Source organism: Hyaena hyaena, unplaced genomic scaffold, assembly GCF_003009895.1.
Source record: "Hyaena hyaena isolate Hyena2069 unplaced genomic scaffold, ASM300989v1 scaffold_652, whole genome shotgun sequence".
Lineage (NCBI taxonomy): Eukaryota > Metazoa > Chordata > Mammalia > Carnivora > Hyaenidae > Hyaena > Hyaena hyaena.
The window spans coordinates 433,585-459,924 of NW_024081284.1; the positions used below are offsets into that span (position 1 = coordinate 433,585).

Sequence of the window (26,340 nt, forward strand, 5' to 3'; positions counted from 1 at the left end):
GGGGCACAGCGGGCTCTGGGACAGTTAATCAACCGCCACTGCAGTACAGTAGCTGCCGAGGGGACGCAGGAGCAGCCGTGTGTTCAGTAACACTCGGGACGCTGCGTGGAGGTCTCCTGTGTCAGGGCGATCCTGGCTTTCCATCCACTTAAACTGTTAACAGTCATTTTTAGTTCACGGTCTGTATAGAAACTAGTCCCTCAGGCTGTAATTCGCGCGCCCAGCCCTGAAGGCTGAGTGGGAAAGTGATGGGCTTGGGTAGGGAAGTTCCGTTCTCGTGTTCCTCTTTTTCAAATAAAATCTAAGAGATGAAGGACCATCCCCACCCCCACCCCCAGCTTAGGATATAAATGTCAGGACCGTCGTTATACCCACCTTGTCTTTTGACCTCACGGTGATCACAGAGCTCCCAAACCTTGAACTTGCCTGTAAAACAGGGTCTGTTAACGGTCTTTTGAAAACCCACCGTGACATTTTACCAGTCTACAGTCAGGGAAAGGCACTTCAGCGGGCTCTCTCTTCAGTCCTTGCGGAGGTACTTACTTCAGGAGAAATCAGTACGTACTGAGCCTGAAAGGAAGGAGGGAGAGGGGAGACTCGTCACTGTGGTAACTGCTCCTCCTGCAGCCCCATACCCACATTCTGGAGAGGCCCTCAGAGTATGCGTGCCCTCTGACACCAGGAAGCCCACTCACAGGCGTGTAGCCCAGGCAGACGGACGGACAGAAGTGCTCACATACGGATGGGTATTTATATCCTTACTGACGGCAGTGAAACAAAATGGACCGAGAGACTAGTAACACTCATAACGTTTACGTAAACTAGGCTGTCTGCACAGATGCACCAGGCGGCCAGGAAGCGCACTGCGTGGGACCGGAAGGCGGGGGGCCTGGCGCCCTATCGGCAGGAAGACCAGATCAGGCCACAGGACTGCGTACGAGATGATCACAGTTGTCAGGAAGCTGTCCACGCACACACTGTCCCGGAGAAGGGTGTCCTACGGGGTCGGCTCCTGGTGCTGGGCCCTGGCCCGCCCTCTCCTAGCAGCGTGACCCGGGCCACCTTCCTCGCGCCCTTCAAGGTCTCCACCTGGCATAGTGCCCACTTCGTAGCTTTGAGGTGGCTTAAAGAAGCGGCGGGAGGGAGGCAGGTCTGTAAAGGGTTAGTGCGGTGCCAGGTACAGAGTGACTGCACAGGGAGCAGTGACCATTAAGGCCACGGAAAAGCGTTCTAGAAGGATGCACCTCAGAAGGTGAACAGGCATGGAGGATTTGTGCCACTTGTGTTTTCTAAAATTCTTACAATGAACTTTACTTTTGCAATTAAGTGAGGTGGTTTACATTTCCAAATGCTGTTTCAGCAACAGGGAACTTTAGAAACCCCGCCTGAGAAAAGGGATAAGGCGGTGAAACAGGAGACAAGAGCGGGCGTTTCGATGGAACCCCTGGGGGGCCCTGGGGGCCCTAACCAGGCAGGGCAGGCTGGCACCAGAGCCAGCGGGACCCCACGGCCACGGGGACCCGGGCCCACGCCACGCGGGCGAGGGGGTGTGGCCCCGCCGCACGACGGCCCCGGGAGAAACCGGACGGGCTCTGCAGTGGACACGACGTGCCCAGGCCTCCGCAGGCAGCCGCCTTCCGCAGCCTGGCCCGGGAGTCCGCACGGGCGCACGTTACCTGCTCCTCAGGACACGGAGCTGCCCAGGACCGGCATCTGCCCGTCACGTCGCCGACGGTCGTCTGTTTGCCATTGTACACGTACACCCGGCCGTCTTCCCCTCCCAGCAGCCCGGAGGTGACGTCTGTTATCCGCAGCGGGGCTGCCACGAGGATTTCATCTGCAGACGCCACAAGTCGGAACGGGGTCGGAGCCCAGCCTCCCACCAGGCCCATAAGTGCACCCCCTAAATCGTCTCCCCCTTTTCCTCCCAGCACAGCGAAGGCTCCGGTTCCCCATTTAGCATTCGTCAGCAGCAAGTGCGTGTGGCCCTCGGGCTAACACCTTCCAGAAGTAGAGCATTCCCTTGCTCTGGTCTCACCGGGCTCTCAAATCTCTCTAGAGGCCCCGGGGCCACTGAGCTGTCAGTGAGGGCGGAGCCTAGATGACCCAATCAGGGGACCCAGTTCCTGGCCAGCGGCCCTGTTCCTACCCAAGCCATCGCCATCCAGGTCACTCAAGTGCAGAACGCCACCGAATCGGGAGAAGCGGCGGTCTCCGCTGAAGGTGCTGAGCAGAGGCGGCTGCGTGTCTGGCGTCAGTTCATACATCCGAGTGGTGCCACCCTGGTGCAAGGTCATGGTCAGGAACGCCATTTTAGACTTCTCATCTGAAACAAACCAGCGCACGGTGTCTCTGCCATCGCAGGAATGAAGAGAAGGTGTAAAGTGCCGGAGGGAGTCCTACCCTCGCTTCAGTCTTGTGCACCGCGAGTGACACGATAGCTCAGAGTCCCACAGGACGGGGTAGGCCCACTGAGGTCCCGTCCAACACGACTGACCCCTGCAGTACGTTCTCCACACACACAACCGTCTTTTTCTTGTTTTTTACATCGCAAGCTTCCTGTGAAATAAAGTCTAAATTCCTCACAAGACCTTCCACGGGCTCAGGAGGCCTCACAGAATCTGCTGCTTACAGCTCTAGCGTTTGGGGGCCACTTGCCCCTTTTTACCCACATGTCACCCATCCCAGATGTAAACCACAGCGCATTCTATTTCTGAAGTCTGGGCCTCTGAACGTGATGTGCTGTCTGCCTGGAACAGGCGCCCTTCCCCCACAGCCCTCTGCTGGCAGCCTCCTGCACTTCCGGAACGAGGCCCTGGCGTCGCCTCTGCTGGACAGCCTTCCCTTCCCTCCCGCGTGCTGCCACACCACAGTGTGGCCCTCACCGAGGAGCCTCGCTCCTGTTCACCCGGGCGTCTCCTGCACCTGGCTCTCGGTCCCACAAGCAATGGGACCGTGACTTAGTCACACGATGTGCTTAGAAACATGTGCTTGGTCAATACAAGTATGGGATGAGTGGTTTTTAAATGACTGAATACTGAACAGTTTTTATTTTTTATTTATTTTTTTTTAAATGTTTTTATTTATTTCTAGGAGAGAGAGAGAGACAGCGTGAGCAGGGGAGGGTCAGAGAGAGAGGGAGTCACAGACTGAAACAGGCTCCAGGCTCTGAGCTGGCAGCACAGAGCCCGACGCGGGGCTCGAACCCACGAACCGCGAGATCATGACCTAAGCGAAAGTCGGACGCTCAACCGACTAAGCCACCCAGGCGCCCCTGAACAGTTTTTAAACAGAGCTAGAGTTTTGCCTATACAGCTCATCTGGAACACAACTTTGATTTCAGAAATAAGTACCTTCTCAAAAAAAAAGTAGTGTCAGAGTCTACTCAGTATTGTGTGTAGAACCGACTACAGTAAAACCTTGGATTGCGAGTAACTCGTTCTGTGAGTATTCCGCAAGACGAGCAAACATTTCTAATAAATTTTAACTTGATAAATGAGCGATGTCTTAGAATACAAGTTGTACATGATGCCGAACGTCACATGATCACAACAGAGCCAATGGTTCTTAAAATTTGCTTTGATATACATGTGCTTTGGATTACAAGCGTGTTTCCAGAATTCATTATGCTCTCAAACCAAGGTTTTACTGTGTTTTTGTGGACAACCTTCCCTCGTGCCCTTGATCATAGCCAACTGACAACTAGAAACAACTGAAAGCTCAAAGCGGAGCCAGGAATAGCGGTGCGAAAGAAGAGCGAGGAAAAAAGGGACACAGCCAGCACTTTGAAAGGCTCAGCAATCTGGGCTCTTGAACAACATCGCACTGTTTCTGCTTCTGTGGGACGCACGCCTGAGTGCACATCTCTGCCACTTGCACTGGGCCTCGACACACACGCATCTGCCCTGCAGACCCCAACTCTCAGAGAAGTCACCCCAACATCCCATGTGGGCAAAGATCAGAAGAGCCTGAATGTGGGTGCCTAGCCAGACTGCATTCTCCAACCCAGTTTTTAGAAGACACATGTTTTGATAGAGCTGATCCAGGAGTCTACTTCTCAAATGGCTCCAAGTGCGGGGGCGGGGGGCAGGAAGCAGTGATTAGCACTTCCAAAACTCTTACTTCATAGGCGGGGTGCCTGGGTGGCTCAGTCAGTTAAGCAAAACACTTTATATCATAGTCTATTAGAACTCCTAACAATTTCATCACAATGTTGCTTTCAATTCTCAGAATTTAAAAAGGATGGACTGAAAAATCAGCAAGCCACGAAGGCATGGAAGAACCCTAATGCATAATACGTATAATGTGTAAAGAAGCCAATCCGAAAAGGCTGCGTACTAGGATTCCAACTATATGTCATTCCAGAGAAGGCAAACCGTGGAGAGGCAGAAAGATCACTGGTTGCCGGGGGCTAGGAGAGAGGGAGGGAGGAAGAGGTGAGCACGAAGGTGTTTAGGGCAGCGAAACTATAATGGTGGACACAGGTCCTACGTCTGTCCAAACCCATGGAATATTCAGCACGAAAAGTGAATCTTAATGTAAACCACAGCCTGGGTTATAATGGCGTGTCCGTGTAGGCCCATCAGGTATAACAGATGCACAGTCTGGTGCAGAAGACATCAGGGCCGGCAGTTGATGGGTGGGGGCAGGAGGGGGTATGGGAAATCTCTGTACTTTCCACTCGATTTTGTGGTAAACTTAAAACTGCTCTTAAAAAGTCTATAGAGGATTCAGATACTTTAAATTTTTGGCCGTTCCAAATACCTCATTTCTGACAGATGGTAACTAGAACTTCTAAGGATCATTTCATACTGTGTGTGTTATAGATACCTGAAACATTTTTCAATAAATTTTTAAATACCTCATTTTCTGGTTGATGCAAATTAAACAGTGGCTTACAATACACAGTTTAGGCAAGAGAAAAAGGTTATGTTTTAGTATTTCTGTATCTGTTATTGGAATAACAAAAGTAACCCAGCAGACCCTTGGTTTTTAAAAAGGATAGATCAGGGTCAGGGGTGAGAGTTTCTTTAAACACCCAAGTGTTTTAATTACTTCTCAAGAGTAAGTTCTCTTACTGGGACAGCAGAAAACACAGCTGTCGTAACACACAGGTGCGTCCAGCAGCTGGCCCCCCCTCATGAGTCACAGGGAAGGGGACACCGCCTTGCAGTGTGGCTCGCACGTGCAACTCATAAACTATGAATCCTGTTGCTTCACACCGATGACTGTCGGGATTACCATGAAATAGTCAAAACGAGGAGGGCCAAACTTGTGAATGCCAAGATTTTTTACATAGCATTCACTATGGAAGGTGGGGAAAACACCCCCAAAAAAGTATAGAGAAGTTGTATAACATATATATTTCTGGAGATTGATACCTATACACATTTTAAACAAAATGGAGATTGGTACAGATTTTAAAAGTTTAAACCCATTTAAGCCATTTCTAACTTTTTGCTATTATAATTAACACTGTGATAAAGATCTTTCCCTGCAGTTCTGCATACTTTCCGAGAGCAGATTCTTACAGATGGTCCATACAGCATCCAAGGGAATGAGTATCTTTAAGGCTCTTGCCATTTGGCCCGACCTTTCTAGAAGGGCTGTATCAGTCACATCTCCGCAGCACTGTGTGAGTGCCCGCCTCCTCTCAACCCCGCCATCCTTGAATATCATCATTTTCAGTACTGAAAACATCTCATTAACACCCTAAAATCACCACCAAATATCTAAGTTGTTCAGTGTGGCCACATTCTGAACCAGAGACAGAGACAGAGCCCAGGGTGAAAGGGACGGGCCTGACAGGGTCAAGCTCCAGACCACCGGCATCTGCCGAGTGCGTCCAGTTGTTCCAAGTTAGGTGACTCTGGACCACAGAGCCGTGATTCCTAAACCACCCCGAAGCCCTCCCGTGAACCCGTGGCAGATGCCCCGACCCTTCGAAGGTAACACGGTGACGCCCTCCGCCATCCACATGAACTCCCTATAGGAGGCAGTTTGTGGCTTTAACACAGGTCCCTACAGTCATATGTGCCACACTGGGATTTTAGGGCCTGTAATAAAGTACAGGTACCACGAGAAAATCTGTGGGGATTAAAAATGAGGGTGGTCATGTCTAGTCTGACTGCAGGTTTGAGAAGCTGTACGGTACCCAAAAGGGGCCAAGTTCTCAGGACATAAATACAGCGTGTGCCACAGAGGCAGCCACACGGGGCGCCGAGCTTGGCTTAATGCCCTCCAGTCCCCGGCCTGAAATTCTGCATAATTTGTAACAAAGTGCTCTACATGTTCATCTTGTTCCAGGACTTACAGACCATGTGGATAAAATACAGGCAAAATAGAAGTAAAAAATAGGTAGTTCTGGGACCCCTGGACAGCTCAGTTGGTTAAGCGGCCAACTCTTAATTTCGGGTCAGGCCATTATCTCATGTTTCAAGGGTTCACGCCCTGGGCTGAGCTCTGCACTGACAGTGTGGAGCCTGCTTGGGATTCTCTCTCTCCTCTCTCTTTCTCTGCCATCCCCTCCCCCCCCCCACTCACATGTGCTTTCTCTCAAAATAAGTAATAAAACCTTTTAAAAATAGGAAAATCTGAACAAGATTCAACTGATGGATTACATCCATGTCAGTCACCTGGTTGTGACACTGGTAAGGTGTGCAAGTATTACCTTGGTGAAAACTGGATAAAATTGATCTCCCTGAGGTATCTCTTCTAACTGCATGTGGACGTATAACGGTCTCGAAAAGGTTAATTTGTACATAATACGTATGTGGACATAGAAGTTAACCTTTTTATAGTTTATGTAGTATTTTGTAATAGGAAATTACTAAAACACTTAGGAACATTAAAACAAAGTTTAGAAAGCTGTAATCACAGCATTCCAGTAGAAAGAGAAGTGAGGCAAATACAGTCGCTAATGTGGGTTGCAGGAGTTTGGAAATCACTACCTAGACTCTGTCAGAAGGGGTGGGGAACGGGGAAGAACAACGTTTCCAAAGCCAGGTCAGCAAGTTCCTGGTGTTACAATGCTGTGCCCTCAATCACGCAACCAAAGATCGAACCACTCTTTTGCCCAGTCCACTCTGCCTATTATTCTAATATTGTAGGAAACAAAAATCTCCCTGAAAAATAATTTGACAGTAATAAGACCTTCTAGTCCAGAAACCCCACCTCCAGGAGCCTATTTTAAAACTATTCAGAAAGGCTGTCTTCTGCACGTGCGTGTTCAATAAGACCCTACCCTATTCACAATAGTGGAAAATTGGAAACATCCTGACTTCCCAGCAGTAGGGATGAGGTGAGTAACTGTTGCACGTGCACATGGAAAAAACACAATAGGTCTCGAAAACCACATTTTAGAAGAATCTTAGTAACACGAGAACACGCATAGGAGAAAGAGTAAAAACTCAGGTGTGAAAATGTGTATATATTAGACACACACACACACATATAGCATGAGCTTAAGTTTTTAAGTATCTGGATAGGGGTGATTTGGGGTTATCCAGATATTTTTAGGTATCTGGATAGGATTGTATTTTCACAAGTTTCTACGATAAATACGACTCACTTTGATAATCTTGAAGAGAGCAGGTTTTCGTTGACGTTTTAAAACTCTTCCCCCGTAAAGTAAATAAAATAATGGTTTACGAACAAACGTCCTCAGAGCAGACCTCGTCCTGGTGAAGGGGTTTATAGACTTTTCCGAACTCCCCTCGCGTCCAAGCTCAGTGGGACAGCAGCTTTAGAAACACACTAGGTCACTTTCACAGGAGATTTTCAACGAACCTTTGAGGTGAACATTATAATTTGTATTTTGCAGATGATGCCAATGTTCAGGGAGGTTAAGTAACTCCCCCGGGGTTACATAGCTTACTATTAATGAGGAAAGGAAAGCCTCAGAATCAGGTCTGCCTGGCTCCAGATTTCACAACTCTCCCCCAGCAGGACACGGTCAGGGAGCCACAGGAGAAACAAGCAGCCAGGCGTCGGGGCGCGTTACCTACCGTGCGTCGGGGCGCCTACCAGCAGCACCTGCGTCCGGGTGCCGTTCACCATCACGTGACCACTTGACAAGGAAGTACCCAGCTTCCCCATTGCCTGTGAAATGCAGGCAGTCACTGTCACACAGGTCAGAAAACCCTCCGTGGCGCCCCCCCCCCCATCCTGGGGAGGGAGCGGCCGGCGTACCTTGTCTCCAGAAATGGTCAACTGGCTTCTGCAATTTGGCGGGAAATAGCCATACACGCGTCCCAGGCTCTGCTTCTCATCCTGAGTGCGGTACAAGTGGCCCAGACTGGAACGAGGCGGACTGGGGTTAGCTGCCGGGGCCCAGGATTAACAACTGGCCAAGTGTTCCGGTCCAGGTCCGAGCAGAGAGAAGCCCCCTCTTCCTCACCCCGTCCCCCTCCCCGGGATCCTCCTGCATGGGAGCAGGGGTGGCTTTCAGAGGGGGTCCCAGCGTCAGGACTCCGGATGCGAGGCTCACCATTTGGCCTCCCGGCTGGCCGCGGGTATAGGGGGGTCTACGGTCACGGCTGAATGTGTTCCCCCAAATTTCACATGTTGCAGTCCTGACCCCAGCACCTCTGATGACATATATTTGGGAGAGGGTCTTTAAAGAGGTAGTTGTGTTACAATGAGGTCACGGGGGGGCCCAATCCAATCTGACTGGTGTCCTTGTAAGAACAGAAGGACACCAGACGCGTGCACAGAGAAGATGCCGTATGAGGACGGAGGGGTGGCCTTCTGCAAGCCAAGGAGAGCCCTCAACCCTGCCACTACCTTGACCTTGGATTTCCAGGCTCCGGAACGGTGAGAAAATCCCTTCCCGTGCCTTAAGCTAGCTAGCTAGTCTGTGGCACGTTGTCCTGACAGCCTGGCAAACGGATACACCGCGTTCTCTCTCTCTCTCTCTCGTTCTTAAACTCCTAAGGAGGAGAATCCGCAACCTCGCCCCAGAGCCTTCGCTCCTCCTCGCAGGTAAGAACCCAGCCTGTCTGAGCCGCACCCCTGCACAGGCCCCCAGGCCCCAGAGCCCGCGCTCACCCACTGCTGTTCTTCCAGGTGGGGCTGCCGACCAGCAGCAGGGCCCTGTGGCCGGCGCGCAGCCCGTGCAGGGAGTAGCCGAGCCAGGAGAAGTCCTCCTCGCCCCTCACCGTCCAGTCGGCCGCCTCCACGTCCAGCGTTCCTACACGAGACCACAGCGCCTTTCACCTCACGGGGGGGGGGGGGGCGCCGAGTTGTTGCCGGAGCTCCTAGGCACCCCCAAGCTGTCCGCAGGACGCCCCCTTCACCCGAGGAGGAGATTTCCAGAGCGCGCTTCTGTGGCATGCAGGAACCACGTGGACCGTCGGGGGGCGCCGTGGGCTGCCCTCGCCGACACGGATCCTGCAAACCCGCTGGCCCCTGGATCTGGACCTGGAAGGGGTCCCCGTTTGTACATCCTGTGACCCTGTCCACACCACCAGCCAGAAGGTTCCGGCGAAATGGCCGTGCAATGAGGACGAAAGAACACGAGCCCGCGTGCACAATGACGGACTGGAGCAGGGAGGCCCCCGCCCGGCCCCCACCCCTCCCCCGCCCGTCCCCTACCCGGCCCCCGCCCCCAACAGGCCTTACCTGTGTGGCTCCTGTCGGGGTGGGAGTGAAACGCGGCGACCAAGCCCTTCTGCTGCCCTCCCGCGGGGGCGAAGGGGGAGCCCGTCACCAGATCGGGCGCGCCGTCTCCATCCATGTCGGCGGCCAGGAGCGTCCAGCCCAGGTTACAGTAGGTGTCCTGGGGGGGAGGCCGGGGAGCCGCGGGTCACCCAGGGGCCGCGGCGGGGTCCGGCTCGCTGCCCCCGGGAAGGCGGCGGACGTACCTGGCAGGAGATGGTGACGTTGGGGCGAGAAGACATCCTGCCTCGGTTGGAACCAAAGTAGACGTACACGGCACCCTGCGCGGAGGCAAGCGCAGGGCGGTGGGGGCTGGGCGGCGAGCCCAGAACCCCAGAGAGGAGAGGAGAGACGGGAAGGTGCCCCGCTGTCAGGGACGGAAACCCGCCCGCGCATTTGCTGCTGGGCTGAGGCGGTTGTGAGGTCACGTCCATCAGACGGTTGGAGGTCACGTCCATCAGACGGTTGGAGCCCCCGAGGCGGACACAGCCGCCCAACCGCGCCTGCCGTCTGCGCCCGTCCGCGCCCTTGCAGGACTCACGCCCCCCGCCCCCAAGTTCAAGGTCGGCTCGGTTTGCGGCTCCTCTGCGGGGCCTCCCCGGACCCGCCCAGTCTAGTCCTCTGCACACGACCCGCGTGCGGGTGACACGCGTGTGCCTGGAGACGCACACGCCGCGCCGTTACTCTGCGACGTGAACCACTTCCTGTCCTCTAACTTGCCCCGCCCTCCATCCTCACTCATTCTAGAAGCATTCAGTCTCCACCATGGGCCAAGCACGGAGGAACGATGAATAACAACAGTCTGCCCTCCGGAAAAGCTGGCGGGCGGCGTGGAGGTAGCGATAGGCGCGCAGGGCCCCGCGTGGGAGGACACCCCCGTGCGCTCAGGCCGCCTCGAAAGGAAAAGGGGAGAAAGGGCTCTACGGGGGGGTGGGGGGCTGCCTGAGCAGAGTCCTCGAGTGCAGGGGCGAGTGACGCGGCCTGCAGGCGCAGGAGTGGAGAGGGAGGAGTGGGGTGCGGGGGTGACGGCCCAGAAGCTGGCGCCCGCCAGTGCGGGGTACGTGCAGGTGAGAGCCCGTGCTCAGGCCCGCGCCCTGGCTCTGGGCAAGGACCGGGGTCGGAGCGGGAGGATTCCGGGGGGGCGGGGGGGGGTGTCACCACTCTGCTGTGACGACAGCGGCTCCGGATCGGCTGGAATCTCCGCCCCCCTCTCCCCCACTGCCACTCAGCATCTGGGGGGCGGGGGTCAGGGGAGTGATTTCTGGTGGAACGGAGGCCAGACTAAGGCCAGTGAGGCAGAGGCAGGACCAGGTGGCCCCTGGTAACCCGTGATCACGAGGACCCGGCCGGGGGACCCGAAACCGGCCCCGTCTGCTTCCCGCAGAGGCCCGACCCAGCCGGCCGCCACCCCCAGCGTCAGCCTTACTCTGTAGGTGCGCCGCTCCGAGCCCACGGATGGGGCCCCCACGGCCAGGTCGGGCACCCCGTCCTTGTTGAAGTCCAGCACCGCCAAGGCCGAGCCGAACCGACCTGAGGGCTGAAGAGACACCAGTGGCCGTGGTCCCCGGGCCGAGCCACCACCTTCAGCAGCACACCGGACCCCCGGGGGACCCCTGCCCTAGAGCCCAAGGACCCAGGAGCCAAACGGCGACAACCTGTGCTGCTCCCGAGAGTCCCCAGCCGGGCGGCTCTGCCCCGAGGCTATTCCTGGCACGTCTGTCTGCTTCGAGGGGACGCTGAGGTGCCAGAAAGAAGACGGTCCGTCCCCACCAGTTCCAGAGTTAGAAAACGGTCAAGTGGACACGCTGCCCCCACGGTAAGGCCCATTCCCCTCGGGAGGTATCCAAAATAACCGCCACATATGCCAGCGACACCAGCTAACGGTGACGAGCACTCAGGCTGTCTAGAGCCACACGACGGCCACAGCCCGCGAGCTAAGGTGGCTCTTCAAGTGGGTCACATCCCACACATTAGGAATTCAGCTCCTCAGACGCACCAGCCGCCTGGCAGGTTCTCAAGAGCCGACGCACGTAGGGGCCCTCCGACTGGGCCACACGGCCACAGGACGTTTGCTCCGCTGCAGAAAGCTCCGGACACCGCGGAGGGCCCCGTTCCGAGCACCCTTCGTGGACTAGGGCAGGCGCGTTACTTATGCCCACGTTCACGGTTTACAGGCGGAAACCCCGGCCGGTCCAGGGAGACTCTTCCCCAAGGTGGACCTTCCGCGTGTCTCGTCCCCCGCTCTCTAGACCAGCCTCCCCCCACAAGCAACCCCCTCGGCTCTCCCGCTCTTACACAACTTCTAGAACAACGAGCAGTCTTGCACCGTGCCTGCCGGCCACCTACGCACGGCCCAGAACCCGCGTCAGTGACGGTCGGCTCGGGGCCTGCACCCGCCGCTTCCCGCGGGCGGGGGCCCGACAAACCGGGGGGCCTCACCCCGCGTCCTGCAGGCCAGCGCTCACGGCCGACCCAGGCCGGGGGGTGGGGGCTCCCGTCCCAAGCCTGCCTTCCTCCGCCGTCCCCCCCCACCCCGGGGTCGCGGGGCGGCGAGCGCGCAGAGGCCGCGTGTCGCAGGAGCCCGCAGGCTCAGGCGCTGCCGACAGGCCCACGCGGGACGGGCTCCGCGGGGACGGCCGGGGCAAACTGCAGCGGGCACGCGCATTTCTCGCGTGGTGTCAGAAGGTTCCGGATAATGCTGTCCCTCTGGGACCGCGTGACCTCACACCCTGGCCAGCCGACTTCGGACGAAGGCTCGGATGCAGGGCCCCTTCTGCCAGGTCAGGGCATAATGGTCTTCACAGCATGAACGCAACAGCTGGGGTTTTCAGGCTCCCTGGGACGAGACGGCATCGGACCCAAAGTCCAGGGCGCCCCCCACCCCCCGCGCTTGCAGTCCTGGCCCAGCTCCCACACTAGTCTGTGCCCAGCGGCCTGGCGCGTACAGCTCTTGTGAGAGCTAATGCCGGTCACGTCCCGGGGAAGCTTCCAGGCTCCCGGTGCTCCCAGCTGGGATCAACGCGGACTCTGTGCAGAACATCTGTCCAGTCCCCGTGGGGGTTTTCTGGTGACGAATAACTGCTGAAAACCAAGGAATGAGGGGCGCCTGGGTGGCTCAGTCTGTTGGGCGTTCTGACTTCGGCTCAGGTCTGATCTTGCAGTTCATGGGTTCGAGCCCCGCGTCGGGCTCTGTGCTGACAGCTCGGAGCCTGGAGCTGCTTCGGATTCTGTGTCTCCCTCTCTGCCCCTCTCCCACTCACGCTCTCTCCCCATCTCTCAAAAATAAACGTTAAAAAAAAAAACACCAATAAGGGATGAAATCCGAACAAAGTCTGGAGTTTAGGGAAGAGTCCTGCACCAGTGCTGGGTTCACACAAGACCCTAATTTAGGGGGAAGATGGGGAAAGGGTACACGGAAACTCTGTACTGTCCTTACAGCCTGTGAATCTGAAATTCTAACAAACATTTGTATTAAAAGAAGAACGTTTACAAAAAGTGGGGGTGTAACGCCAAGAAATCACATCCCGATTGGCTACTCAGAGCAGTTTCTAAATAAGTAGGTGTGTTTTCGGAAGGTATTCGACTAAACACATCCAGTTAAGGATAGAAAGACATCAATGAAGTGGACCGGCTTTGAAAAATGGAAAAGAGGGCGGCGCCTGGGTGGCTCAGTCCGACTTCAGCTCAGCTCTATGTCACGGTCTGCGGGTTCGAGCCCCGTGTCGGGCTCTGTGCTGACAGCTCAGAGCCTGGAGCTGCTTCAGAGTCTGTGCCTCCCTCTCTCTCTGCCCCTCCCCTGCTCACCCTCCGTCTCTCGCTCTCAAAAATAAGAGCAAACGCTTTTAAAAAATAAAAGAAAAAAAAGAAAGATGGAAAAGTGCTTCCCGCGCACTGGCCACCAGCTGAGTGTTACTATCGTCACTCTTGCGAGCAGCTGTTCACTCGGGGACTCAGCCAAGAAAGGCAGTGGCTTAGGGACCCCAAGAGGAAAAAGCCGAGATGGGCGCCTCACCTCAAAGCCCTCCAGGACCACGTGGGCCTCCTTGTCCAGGTCCAGGTCGACGGGGGGCAGGCCCAGGTCGTTGCCGTAGAGGAGGTACACGCGCCCCACCTGGATGTGGCCGGGGCGGCTGTAGCCGGGGGCGCCCACCACCAGGTCACCGTGCCCGTCCTGATTGAGGTCAGCCGAGGCCATCGCCCTGCAGGGAAGAAGAGAGGGCCCCCCACGGTATCCGCTGAGAGCCGTGGGGAAGACGGTCTCCCGCGTCCTTCCTCCCTAGAATCCAGCACGTGAACTTCCCCTTGTTGACTTCTTCCCCCTGCGCTTCTGTGGAGAGTATTCGCTTCTGAGTGTATGTTGTTTGGGTGATTGGGTCTTGCTCTCTGAGAAACACAACAACAACAACAACACTGAACCTGCCAAGGCCTCTGGGCATTTCTGGCCCTCGTGACACAAGCGGGTGAAGAGCATCTTCACGAAGCATCAGGTCCTCAATGCAAAACCCAGAGGAGCTGTGCACAGGCTGGGCTGGCCTGACAACAGAGAGGAGCTCTGGCCCCAGCCAGGGCCGCAGGCTGCTTTCTGACCGATCAGGAGACGAACGGACACCGACGGAGCCTGGGATAAACGTGTGTTAGGCACGCGTGCCGTTTCTGCCACAGCTGCACGGGGTTCCGTGTGTGTAAAGTGTATTAACTTTTCAACATAGTTAGTGGGTGGTTTTTTTTTTTAAGTTTCTTCATTTATTTTTAAGAGAGCGCGAGAGAGCATGAGCAAGGGGAGGGGCAGAGAGAGAGAGAACACGGCTTGAACTCACGGACCCGTGAGATCGTGACCTGAGCTGAAATCAAGAGCCGGACGCTTAGCAGACTGAGGCCCAGGCGCCCCTGTGGGTGTTTCTAACTGAGACTCTATGACGGAGCAGTTACAGACTGAGGTGGACAAAGCGAGCGGAGCTTCAGAGGTCTTTGCCGGGGCAGCTGGAAAGACCAGAAATCATTTGTTTATTCTCGTTCCTGTGGCCACCTAAGGAACAAATGGCAGAACAGAGGAAGAAAAGTAGTCTCCGAAGGGCCGACACCTGGTGAAAGGGGCCACACACGCAGCAGGGAGACGCTGCTGCTCCCTGTGCCGTTCCTGAGGCTGGGCGCGGGGACAGACCTCTGTCCCCACTGCTGCCCCCCTCCCCCACCACCCTGTCCCCACACACACCCCATGTGACAGCAAGGCCAGCAGGAGGCCTTCTCTGGCCCTGGGGAAGGCGGCCAAGGAGAGCCTTTGTGCAGAGCTGAATGGCCAGCAAACACAGCGGGCGCCTCCCAGGGTCCGTGCTGGGGCTGGACGCGTCGGTGGCCCGGAAAAGAAGGGCTGTCCGTAAACTGTTCCGAGGGAAACAATGTCATTTGGATTTAAGAAGTGTGGTTTCAAAAAGAGGTTTCCCTGACAGCTCCAGAGAACAGCCACTTCTGTATCCTTGCGCTCGGTTTCAGTTGATTATTAAAATCAGAGGAATCGCCGACACTGCATTTACACCATTTCTGTGGTGTCCTAGGCTCTCGTCCCATGAAGTTAGGATATTCCCGTTACTGGATTAGCCATCTGTTCATGAGCTTCTAATGTCGTTAGAGTCCCTCACGTCTGTGACATCAGGTCTTTAAGAACATTGAAGCTTTGCAAATATCCTGTAACACTTTACTGTTGTAATATTTCAGTCACATGAAAGCTCCTTGTATTTAAACTCATTTTCACCAACTTTAAGGAGACAGTGGTTATTGGGGTTTTTAAAATTTTTTCAATGTCTATCATTTTGAGAGAGAGCCAGAGTGAGAGCAGGGGAGGGGCAGAGAGAGAGACACACACACAGAATCCAAAGCAGGCTCCAGGCTCTGAGCTGTCAGCACAGAGCCCAACGCCGGGCTTGAACCCACGAACCATGAGATCATACCTGAGCCAGAGTTGGATGCTTAGCTGCCTGAGCCCCCAGGCGCCCCAAGTGGTTATTATAAAGATGAAACTAAATTAATGCTTCTATTGATGACGAATTGACTAGAATATAAGGGGCTAACAGGTACCATCTGAAATCTGTTGAAGGACTGAAATCCATGCTGACGACAGCGCTCAGGAATAGAAGAAACATCTACCTACCAGCCGAGTCTTGCGTAGGGAACAGACAGGAAGTAAGACGCCAGGGGGCTGGAGACGTGCTTCAGCGACTGCTGAGAGTTGCCCGTGAACATGGTCCGTATGTTCCTCTCCAGCGCCTGGTACATAAAAGTAAGGGAGTCCTGGAAGACCAAAGGATTAGGGGCAGTTAAAGACACGTGGTCCACAAAACCATTATTTCTGGTCGAAAGTATCAGACTGTCTAAAGGGAGCCAGGTTTGCCAAGTGCTGAAAGAAATAAGGCACTGATTCCATCACTAGCTAAGACCACGTGGGACGGGCAGTCGGGGCAGGCCCATCACTACCCCCAGCGCGCACGGTTCCAGCCCCAGGGCTCCCGCCAGCGGGCAAGGAGGGAGCTGCGCGCCCCCTGAACCGGTCAGCGTGGCCTGTGCGTTGTGCTGGCCCGAAGAACGGAACGAGGTGAAGTTAATGGATTAAAAGAGCTTAAAGTTCATTCAGTGTAGAACTGATTATGTGTGCGCACGTGTGTCTGTGCACGTGTGTCTGTGCACTTTGTGCATGTGCGTGCCTATGTGTGTGCATGGGCATGTCTGCGTGTGTGTCTGTGTGTGTGTGTGCATATTTTTCCCCCAAAAGAACCGGAACACCACCAAGAGCCAAAACTACCCTCCAAGCCACAGCTGGTGGCGGCGCGTCAGGCCCGAGAGGTCAGCTGCAGAGCACGCCCCCGGCACGGGACCCTAACTTGTCCTTACCGTGCTCACACGGACTGGAGCGGCCCCGAGTAACCCAGCTGCCTACTAGATCCTTCCAAGTCCAGCGGATACAACTCTAAATCCACCCATGGGCATCATGAGACTGCACAAGAATTCCGAGGCCTGCCCTGGGGCGGAGTGGCATCGGCCAGAGCCGGGGAAGGGGGGCGGGGGCAGGGAGGGGGACAGCCCAGGTCCCAGAGGGGAGCCCGCAGAGGGCCCTGTAGCAAAGGGCCGTGCCTCCCAGTTTCCCCTCCAGCCCTCTGGCAGGCTGCACATGCACGGCTGTCCTAACGCCCAGCTCTGCCTTGCTCATCCAGCCTGGAAGCATTTAATTGGCGCCTACTGTATGCCAGGCACTATGACAGGCCTCAGGAACATAAAGTCTCTCTTATAGGACTTGCCTTTTCGTGAAGGAGACATATCCAGAAAACTGGGACAAGGTGGAGAGTGTGAGGACAGAGGGCCCCAGGTCAGGACCGGCTGCGTGATGCGGGGAGCCCAGTGCAAACTGAAAGCGTGGAGCCCCTAGTTCAACAGCTAGTAGGAATTTTAACCCAGGTTAAAATCCTAACCCAGGGAAGGGGCCCTTCTCAGGACGGCCACAGCTCCCCCTGCCTCCGCCCCCCACCCCCGTATGGGTACTGGCTGCACAACCACAGAGCAGACCCGCCCAGGTCCCTGCCCAACTGCCAGAGGCGCCATTTAGACCATGTCACGTGACCCCTTCTCCCAATGTGAAGATCTCTCTCACAGTCCAGCGCCTTCCCAAACCTCTCCGAGTACCTCGTATCCCTTGTCTTGTTTTCCAGGCCGACAAGTCTACTCATACTTCCAAATATCTCCCAAACTTTCCCAACCCACTGTCAGAGATATGTGCTCACGGATGAAACACTATCTCCTATTCAAGGCCTAAGTCAAATGCCACCTCTGCCATGCAGCCTTCTCTGATTGACAGCAAAGATGGAAGTTTTGCCTCACAGGCAGAGCATTCCCCACCCGTGTGTTGTTTGTTGCATACCACTTATGTGTGGTCATCTGTGTACTTATCACACCAAGCAGACAGCTATTCTCAAGGTCACAGTCTACTTCCCTTTCATCTTACACGCCCAGTTGAGTGTCTGATGCTTAACGTTTTTTATTATTATTAATTTTTGAGAGACAGAGAAAGACTGAACATGAGCAGGGGAGGGTCAGAGAGGGAGGGAGGGAGGGAGACAGAGAATGTGAAGCAGGCTCCAGGCTCCGAGCTGTCAGCACAGAGCCCGATGCACAGCTTGAACCAATGGACTGCAAGATCATGACCTGAGCCAAAGTTGGAAGATTAACCAACTGAGCCACCCAGGTGCCCCAAGTGTCTGACACTTAAAAGATGATCACACAGGTGGATTTCATATGCAGCGTCCATCAGGGCCACCTCGGGCTCCATGGGACTTGCCAAAGGCCACGAAGGTCCAGATTCACATCTCTGGACATCTCTGGAGAAAACCAGATTTGGAGACCAAGGGTATTTGCTGGCCTGCATGCACTCAGGATGCTCAGGGAACAACCGAACAGCCAGTGTGTCTGCAGGTCAAGATCGCAGGGGGCAGCTTGCGCCCCTCCCCCCCCCCCCCCCCCCCCCCCCCCCCGCCGTGAAGCAGAAAACTCTTACCGATGTCCAGGAATCCACGCGGAAGAACACTCCTCTTTTGGTATAGTTTATATTTTTTTCAACCTCTTTAGTTAGGGATACAGTCAAATTCCTATGGAAATCACTTTTCTGTACTTTTGAGCTGCTGAAAGGAAGAACAACAAAATGGGACAGACTGAGAAAACAGGCTGACAAATGACGGACATGAAGTCAGGTCCATCATGCGTGAAAGACCACGATATCCTATTATCTGGAAGGTGAATGAGAAAAACCTTCACAGGACATTCCACAGAATTTTAGTGAACACATTTCCAAGGTTTAAGAGCCAGTGCTTATAAAAAAAACTACTTCGTGGAGCCTCAAGATCTTAGGGCATAAAAGATGTACATTTCTTCCAGATAACTTAAAAAAAAAAAAAAACTGGTATTTCAGTATTTCATGCAAACGGTCAAGAAATAGTCCGTAGGTGGGGCGCCTGGGGGGTTCAATTGGTTAAGCATCCGACTGTGGCTCAGGTCATGATCTCACATGGAGTTCGAGCCCTGCGTCAGGCTCTGTGCGGACAGCTCAGAGCCTGGACCTGCTTCAGATTCTGTGTCTCCCTCTCTCTCTGCCCCTCCCCTAATTCGCACTCTGTCTCTGTCTCTCAAAAATATATAAAACATTAAAAAAAAAAAACTACTTAAAAAATGGTAGGTATTTGGGACGCTGCTTTGCAGGCACACGGATTTATCTTCAAAGACATACTAGAATGAATCATACAATAAAAATACAGTTTCAAAGTCATAGACTTTAAAACACAACAAACCAGATGCCCAGAGGCGGCAGACAGAGAAGCCTGGGAACCAGGAAGGAACGCAGGGGCCCGTGTACAGCACCTGCGGGGGAAGGGACTCTGACAGTGTAGACACTACAAGCCTGAATCAGACGCATTCAATTCAGTTACGTTAAAAAAAGAAAAACAAAAAAAGACTTACTTAATTTAAATAAATTAAACCGTGAGGGCTTAACTGAACCTTTCTGCGCCTTTCCGGCTCTGAAGCTCTGTGTTCTCTCTTACCTTAGGGCCCTTCCCTGCAAGGCTGTCTGAGTATCTACCCCCGACTACCTCTTCAGGATGAAATCTGGGTGAAGCCTAGGAGGACTAGCGAGAGTAATAATACCATTAACTGCCGTTTTTATCCTTCAGTGAGCAGCTTACTGAGGTACCAACTGCTTCCCATCCATTCTTGCACGATTTCCGGGCCGTGGTTCTGGGAACCCAGACATGTGTTTTCTTCTGTTTTGCCAAAGGAGGAAGTTGTACCTCAGAAAACTGAAGCGACTTGTTTGAACATCACGCGGCCGTGAGTAGGGGGCCTGGAGCTTGAACCTGGGTATCTCCCCGTCTACAGACCCCGTGTTGGCACGTCTCCTGGGCACCCCTCCCCGCCTTCTTGGTTTCGATGTTCTTTCTCTAAGAACGACTTGGGGACCCACTTACCCCGGGGCGCCGGCTTGCGGGCCGCCACACGCGATGAACAGGGGGTTCTCGGGCAGGCTGCAGCCGCTGCGGAAACAGAGGGGCCGCCGTCTCCCCCCGCCTTCCCTCCGGCGCGGAGCCCACCGGACCCGTGCGCGCGGAGCCGCCCCGGAAGGAAGTCCCCGCCTAGAGAGCTGGGGACACACCGGAAGGCGCGGGCCCTCCTCGCTGAGGGTGCATCAGCCAACTGAGCACAGGCGGCCCCACGCGCCGCCCTCCCCCTCCCGTGCATCTGCCCCGCTCACCCCATCTCACGCCACAATCCCCCCCGCCCCCGGGTACCTGCCCCGCTCACCCCATCTCAAGCTGCCCCCCCTCCCGTGAACCTGTTCCACTGCCCCACACTGCCGTGAACCCTCTGGGAGCTGGAGATGAAAGGAAACGGATCCCCAAGAGCCGCCTCTCTGCCCCATTATGCCCACATACGCTCCAATAGTTCTTACTTTCTTCATCTCATTTCTTTAAAAACAAAGATTTGTAAACTGACACGGCCACTGAGACAATGTAAGAGGTGAACTTTCCCTCTCCCTCTGGAAGGAAGTACTAAGCGAGGAGTATTACATTACAACAGTTTGTTCTTAGGGCACCTGGCTGGGTCAGTTGGTCGGGTGTCCAACGTCACTTCAGGTCATGATTTCAGGGTTTGGGAGTCCAAGCCCCGCACTGGGCTCAGAGCCGGCTTCGGATCCTCTGTCCACCACACTGCCCCTGCCCTGCTCACGCTCGCTCAAAAATACCCCACCCTATGGGGTAAGGACTGATCACGGGACAAGCAATTCAGAAAAGGAGGTGGGAAGAGGCTGAAGGCAAGCTTCTATCTCTCAGGGCCAGCTTTCAGCTTCGGAAAAGGCTCTTCCTCAAATTCTCTGTTCTCCAACACCAGGATTCGGATGGCGGCCTCGTAGCAAGAACACTACCGTTACACATCATTTGTGAATCACGCAGAGCTCTGTCTGGAAACAGCCACCACTCTCCCACTGTCTCTTTAAGAACATACAGTGGGAGTTTAAAGCAACAAATCTGCTTTGGAAGAGAATTATAAGCAAGCTGAGAAATGCTTATAATAGGACAGTGTACACATTGTTTGTTTCACTTAGGAATTTGCATCCTCTTTCTTTGGAGACTTTCTCCAAATTTCTCATCAAGTTCCATAAATTCTGATGAATCTTCCTTTGTGTGTGTGGAGAGGCAATCAATTCATGGAATTTTCCGCCTTGATAAATTAGGACAGAGACCAAGAGACAAATGTGTGTCTTCTCAAATAGTTCTCCTAATTAAAGAGTAAGGTCTCACCATCCATAGCTACTTGGACAACCTTCCCCAAACAAACACCCAAACTGTTCTCCACTTGAGGATCATCACACACGGACTTTATAAAACAAATAAATGTTGGGGCTCCTGGCTGCCTCAGTCTGAAGAGCATGCAACTCTTGATTTCGGGGTGTGAATTCATGTCCCATGTTGGGTAGAGAGATCACTTATAAATAAAATCTTGAGGGGCGCCTCGGTGGCTCAGTCAGTTAAGTGCCCAACTTTGGCTCACGTCATGATCTAAGTGGTTCATGGGTTTGAGCCCCACATTAGGCTTGCTGCTGTCAGTGCAGAGTCTGCTTTAGATCCTCTGTCCCCCTCTCTCTGCCCCTCCCCTGCTTGCACTCTCTCAAAAATAAATAAAACTGAGCCTGGGTGGCTCAAGTGATTAAGCGTCAGACTCTTGATTTCAGCTCACGCCATGATCTCGCAGTTTGTGATTTTGAGCCCCATGTCAGACTCTGTGCTGACAGCTCAGAGCCTGGAGCCTACTTTGGATTCGGTGTCTCCCTCTCTCTCTGCCCCTCCCGCATTAGCTCTCTTTCTCTCTCAAAAATAAATATTAAAAAATGTTTTAACAACTGATTCATAGGGGTCCCAGAAGATGAAAGAGAGAAAAAGGGATAGAAGGTTTATGTGAGCAATCATAGTGGAAAACTTTCCTAACCTGGGGAAAGACACAGACATCAAAATCCAGGAAGCACAGAGAATTCCCATTAGATCCAATAAAGAGCAACCATCAACAAGGCAGATCATAGTCAAATTCACAAATACTCAGGCAAGGAAAGGATCATGAAAGCAGCAAGGGGAAAAAAAAGTCCTTAAACTACAAGGGAAGACAGATCGGGTTCACAGCAGACCTATCCACAGAAACGTGGCAGGCCGGACGGAAAGGAGGGGCAGGATATGTTCAATGTGCTGAATCGGAAAACTATGCAGCCAAGAATTCTTTATCCAGCAGGGTGTCATTCAAAATAGACGGAGAGATTAAAAGTTTCCCAGACAAACAAAAATTAAAGGAGCTCATGAACACTAAACCAGCCCTGCAAGAAATTTTGAGGAGGACTCTCTGAGGGGAGAAAAGATGAAATAAGACAAAAAGGACCAAAAGTAACAAAGACTAGAAAGGACCAGAGAACACCACCAGAAACTCCAACACTACAGGCAACACAATGGCCATAAATTCCTATCTTTCAGTACTCACGCTAAATGGCAATGGACTAAATGCTCCAATCAAAAGACATAGGATAACAGAATGGATAAGAAAACAAGATCCATCTAAATGCTGTTTACAAGAGATCCATTTTAGACCTAAAGACACCTTCAGATTGAACATAAGGGGATGGTGAACCATCTATCATGCTAATAGTCGCCAAAAGAAAGCCAGAGTAGCCATACTTAATAGCAGACCATCTAGATTAAAATAAAGACCATAACAAGAGATGAAGAAGGGCATTATGTCATAATTAAGGGATCTATCCACCAAGAATATCTAACAATTATAAACATTTATGTCCCACATGTGAAAGCACCCAAATATAGAAATCAATTAATCACAAACATAAAGTCATTGATAATAATACCGTAATAGTAGGGGACTTCAACAACCCACTTACAGCAAGGGACAGATCATCTAAACAGAAAATCAACAAGGAAACAATGGCTTTGAATGACACACTGGACCAGATGTATTTAACAGATGTATTCAGAACATTTCATCTTAAAGCAGCAGAAAATACATTCTTCTCGAATGCACATGGAACATTCTCCAATAGATCACATACTAGGACACAAATCAGCCCTCAACAAGTATAAAAAGATCAAGATCACACCGTGCATATTTTTAGACCACAACTCTATGAAACTCAGAATCAACCACAAGAAAAAATTTAGAAAGATAACATATACTTGGAGACTAAAGATCATCCTACTAAAAAATGAATGGCCTAACCAAGATGTTAAAGAGGAAATTAAAATGTACACGGAAGCCAATGAAGATGATAGCACCACAGCCCATAAGCTCTGGGATGCAGCAAAAGTGGTCACAAGAGGAAAGTATATAGCAATCCAGGCCTTCCTAAAGAAGGAAGAAAGGTCTCAGATACACAGCCTAATCTTACACCTTAAAGAGCTGGAAAAACAACAGCAAATAAAACCCCTAATCAGCAGAAGACAGGAAATGATAAAGACTAGAGAAGAAATCAATGCTATATAAACAAACAAACAAAAAAGACAAAAAAACTCCAGTAGAACATATCAATGAAACCAGAAGCTGGTTCTTTGAAAGAATTAACAGAATAAACCCCTAGCCAGTTTGATCAAAAAGAAAAAGGAAAGGACCCAAATAAAATCAAGAATGAAAGGGGAGAGATCACAACCAACGCTGCAGAAATACAAACAATAATAAGAGAATATTAGGAGCAATTGTATGCCAATAAAATGGGCAATCTTGAAGAAATGGACAAATTCCTAGAAACATATAAACTACCAAAACTGAAACGAGTAGAAATAGAAAATTTAAACAGACCCATAACCAGTAAAGAAATTGAATTACTAATCAAAGATCTCCCAACAAACAAGAGTCCAGGGCCAGATGGCTTTCCAGGGGAATTCTACCAGACATTTAAAGAAGATTGAACACCTATTCTTTTGAAGCTGTTCCAAAAAATAGAAATGGAAGGAAAATTCCAAACTCATTCTATTACCCCAGCATTACTCTGACTCCAAAATCAAGATCCGACTAAAAAGGAGAACTACAGACCAGTTTCCCTAATGAACATGAATGCAAAGCTCCTCAACAAGATACTAGCTGACCAGATCCAACAGTACATTAAAGAATTATTCACCACAACAAAGTGGGATTTATACCTGGGACGCAGGGCTTGTTCAATATCCACAAAACAACATGATACATCACATCAATAAAAGGACAAGAACCACATGATCCTCTCAACAGATGCAGAGAAAGCACTTGACAAAATACAGCATCCTTTCTTAATAAAAACCCTCAAGAAAGTAGGGATAGAAGGATCATACCTCAAGATCATAAAAGCCATATATGAAAGACACACCACTAATATCATCCTTGATGGGGAAAAACTGAGAGCTTTCCTCCTAAGGTCAGGAACACGACAGGGATGTCTACTCTCACCACTGTTATTCAACATATATTGGAAGTCCTAATGTCAGCAATCAGACAACACAAAGGAATAAAAGGCATCCAAATCAGCAAGGAGGAAGTCAAACTTTTACTCTTAGCAGACAACAGGATACTCTATGTGGAAAATCCAAAAGATTCCACCAAAAAACTACTAGAACTGATCCATGAATTCAACAAAGTCACAGGATATAAAATCAATGCGAAAATGAACTATTAGGACCTTATCAAAATAAAAACCTTCCGCACAGCAAAGGAAACAATCAGCAAAACTAAAAGGCACCCAATGGAATAGGAGAAGATATTTGCAAATGAAATATCAGATAAAGGGTTTGTATCCAAAGTCTATAAGGAACTTATCAAACTCAACACCCAAAAAGCAAATAATCTAGTGAAGAAATGGGCAAAAGACATGAATAGACACTTCTCCAAAGAAGACATCCAGATGGCAAAAAGACACATGAAGAAATGCTCAACATCACTCATCATCAGGGAAATACAAATCAAAACCAAAATGAGATACCACCTCACACCTGTCAGAATGGCTAACATTAACAACTCAGGCAATGACAGATGTTGGCAAGGATGCGGAGGAAGAGGGTCTCTTCTGCACGGCTGGTGGGAATGCAAACTGGGGCAGCCTCTCTGGAAAACAGTGTGGAGGTTCCTCAGATAATTAAAACTAGAACTATCCTACAAGCCAGCAATTGCACTACTGGGTATTTATCCAAGGGATACAGGTGTGCTGCTTTGAAGGGGCACATGTACCCCAATATTTATACCAGCACTATCAACAATAGCCAAGGTATGGAAAGAGCCCAAATGTCCATGGACGAATGAATGGATAAAGATGTGGTGTATACATAACAATGACGTATTACTCGGCAATCCGAACGATGAAATCTTGCCATTTGTAACTATGTGGATGGAACTAGAGGGTATTATGCTGAACGAAATTAAAGAAAGACAAGTATCATAGGACTTGCTCATACGTGGAATTTAAGATATAAAACAGATGAACATAAGGGAAGGGAAGCAAAAATAATATAAAAACAAGGATGGGGACAAAACAGAAGAGCCTCTTAAATACAGAGAACACACTGAGGGTTGCTGGAGGGGTTGTGAGTGGGGGCCGGGCTAGATGGGCGCGTGGCATTAAGGAGGACACCTGTTGGGATGAGCATTGGGTGTTGTACGTGGGGGATGAATCACCGGATTCTACTCCTGAAGTCATTATTGCACTATATGCTAATTAACTTGGATGTAAATTTAAAAATTTTTTTAATTAAAAAGAAATGAAATCTTTAAAACAAATAAATGCAGGTCATTCACACTCACATGACCAACATAAACTTCCTTTCAATGATAATTATAATACTAGTAGCCGACATCTATGAAGTGCTTCCTACACGCTAAACCATTTACACAAGTGATCTCAGGAAGTACTCCTAACAGCCCCACGAGAGAGAGAGAAATATTTCTGTCCCCATTTCACAGATGAGAAAACAAAGCTTAGGGAGGTTTAGCCGCTTGCTTGAGATAACCCAGCAGTGAGTGGCAGTTCTGGAAAATTCCAAAGCCTATCCTCTACCATCGTGTGCACCAAAAACTCACAGCCACAGAGGGAGAGCCTGGAGACTTCACTGGAGACTTATCTCACAATTAAAAATGGCATTTCTGTTGGATTGTTTATCTCACTGTTCCCCAGCTGCTTAAAACAGGTTTAATATTTACAGCCTAATGTCAAATTTATCACACAAGGGAATTGTGTTCCAAATCTCGATATATAATTATGCTTAATATTCCTTGAATATTTCTTTAATTTATTTTCAACGTTTCTTTATTTTTGAGGGAGAGAGAATATGAGCAGGGGAGGAGCAGAGAGAGGGGGAGACACAGAATCCCAAGCAGCTCCAGGCTCCAAGCTGTCAGCACAGAGCCCAACGTGGGGACTGAACCCACGAACCGTGAGATCAAGCCCAAGTTGAGCTGAGCCCCAGTTGGATGCTTAACCACTGAGCCCCCCAGATGCTCCAAATACTAGCAAATGTTTTCAAGGGCAAAGAATGGCATCCAGCGTATAATATCCCAGAGCTACACACATTTGGGCCTCTCTGATTTATACACCAGCCCTACAGCCCTTACTTGGGGGAGCCGCGTCTGGGACAGATCCGGCCC

General features: G+C 51.6%; 1 protein-coding gene across 4 annotated transcripts in view; it reads right to left on the reverse strand.

The window, feature by feature from the left end:
* The window catches only part of GPLD1 (glycosylphosphatidylinositol specific phospholipase D1), a 61,503-nt gene that overhangs the window by 2,788 nt on the left and 32,375 nt on the right, over nt 1-26,340 (reverse strand). For 2 of the 4 annotated variants that reach the window (XM_039216717.1, XM_039216719.1), the window contains 14 exons: nt 19,656-19,721; nt 18,194-18,317; nt 15,803-15,942; nt 13,670-13,856; nt 11,084-11,194; nt 9,864-9,938; nt 9,622-9,778; nt 9,049-9,190; nt 8,191-8,296; nt 8,007-8,100; nt 2,150-2,326; nt 1,677-1,837; nt 544-570; nt 376-426 (listed from right to left, as the gene is read on the reverse strand). In XM_039216717.1, the coding sequence (XP_039072648.1) occupies nt 376-426; nt 544-570; nt 1,677-1,837; nt 2,150-2,326; nt 8,007-8,100; nt 8,191-8,296; nt 9,049-9,190; nt 9,622-9,778; nt 9,864-9,938; nt 11,084-11,194; nt 13,670-13,856; nt 15,803-15,942; nt 18,194-18,317; nt 19,656-19,721 (1,618 nt within the window). The remainder of the gene's footprint in view (nt 1-375; nt 427-543; nt 571-1,676; nt 1,838-2,149; nt 2,327-8,006; nt 8,101-8,190; nt 8,297-9,048; nt 9,191-9,621; nt 9,779-9,863; nt 9,939-11,083; nt 11,195-13,669; nt 13,857-15,802; nt 15,943-18,193; nt 18,318-19,655; nt 19,722-26,340) is intronic. The other 2 variants (XM_039216718.1, XM_039216720.1) reach the window with 2 other exon arrangements.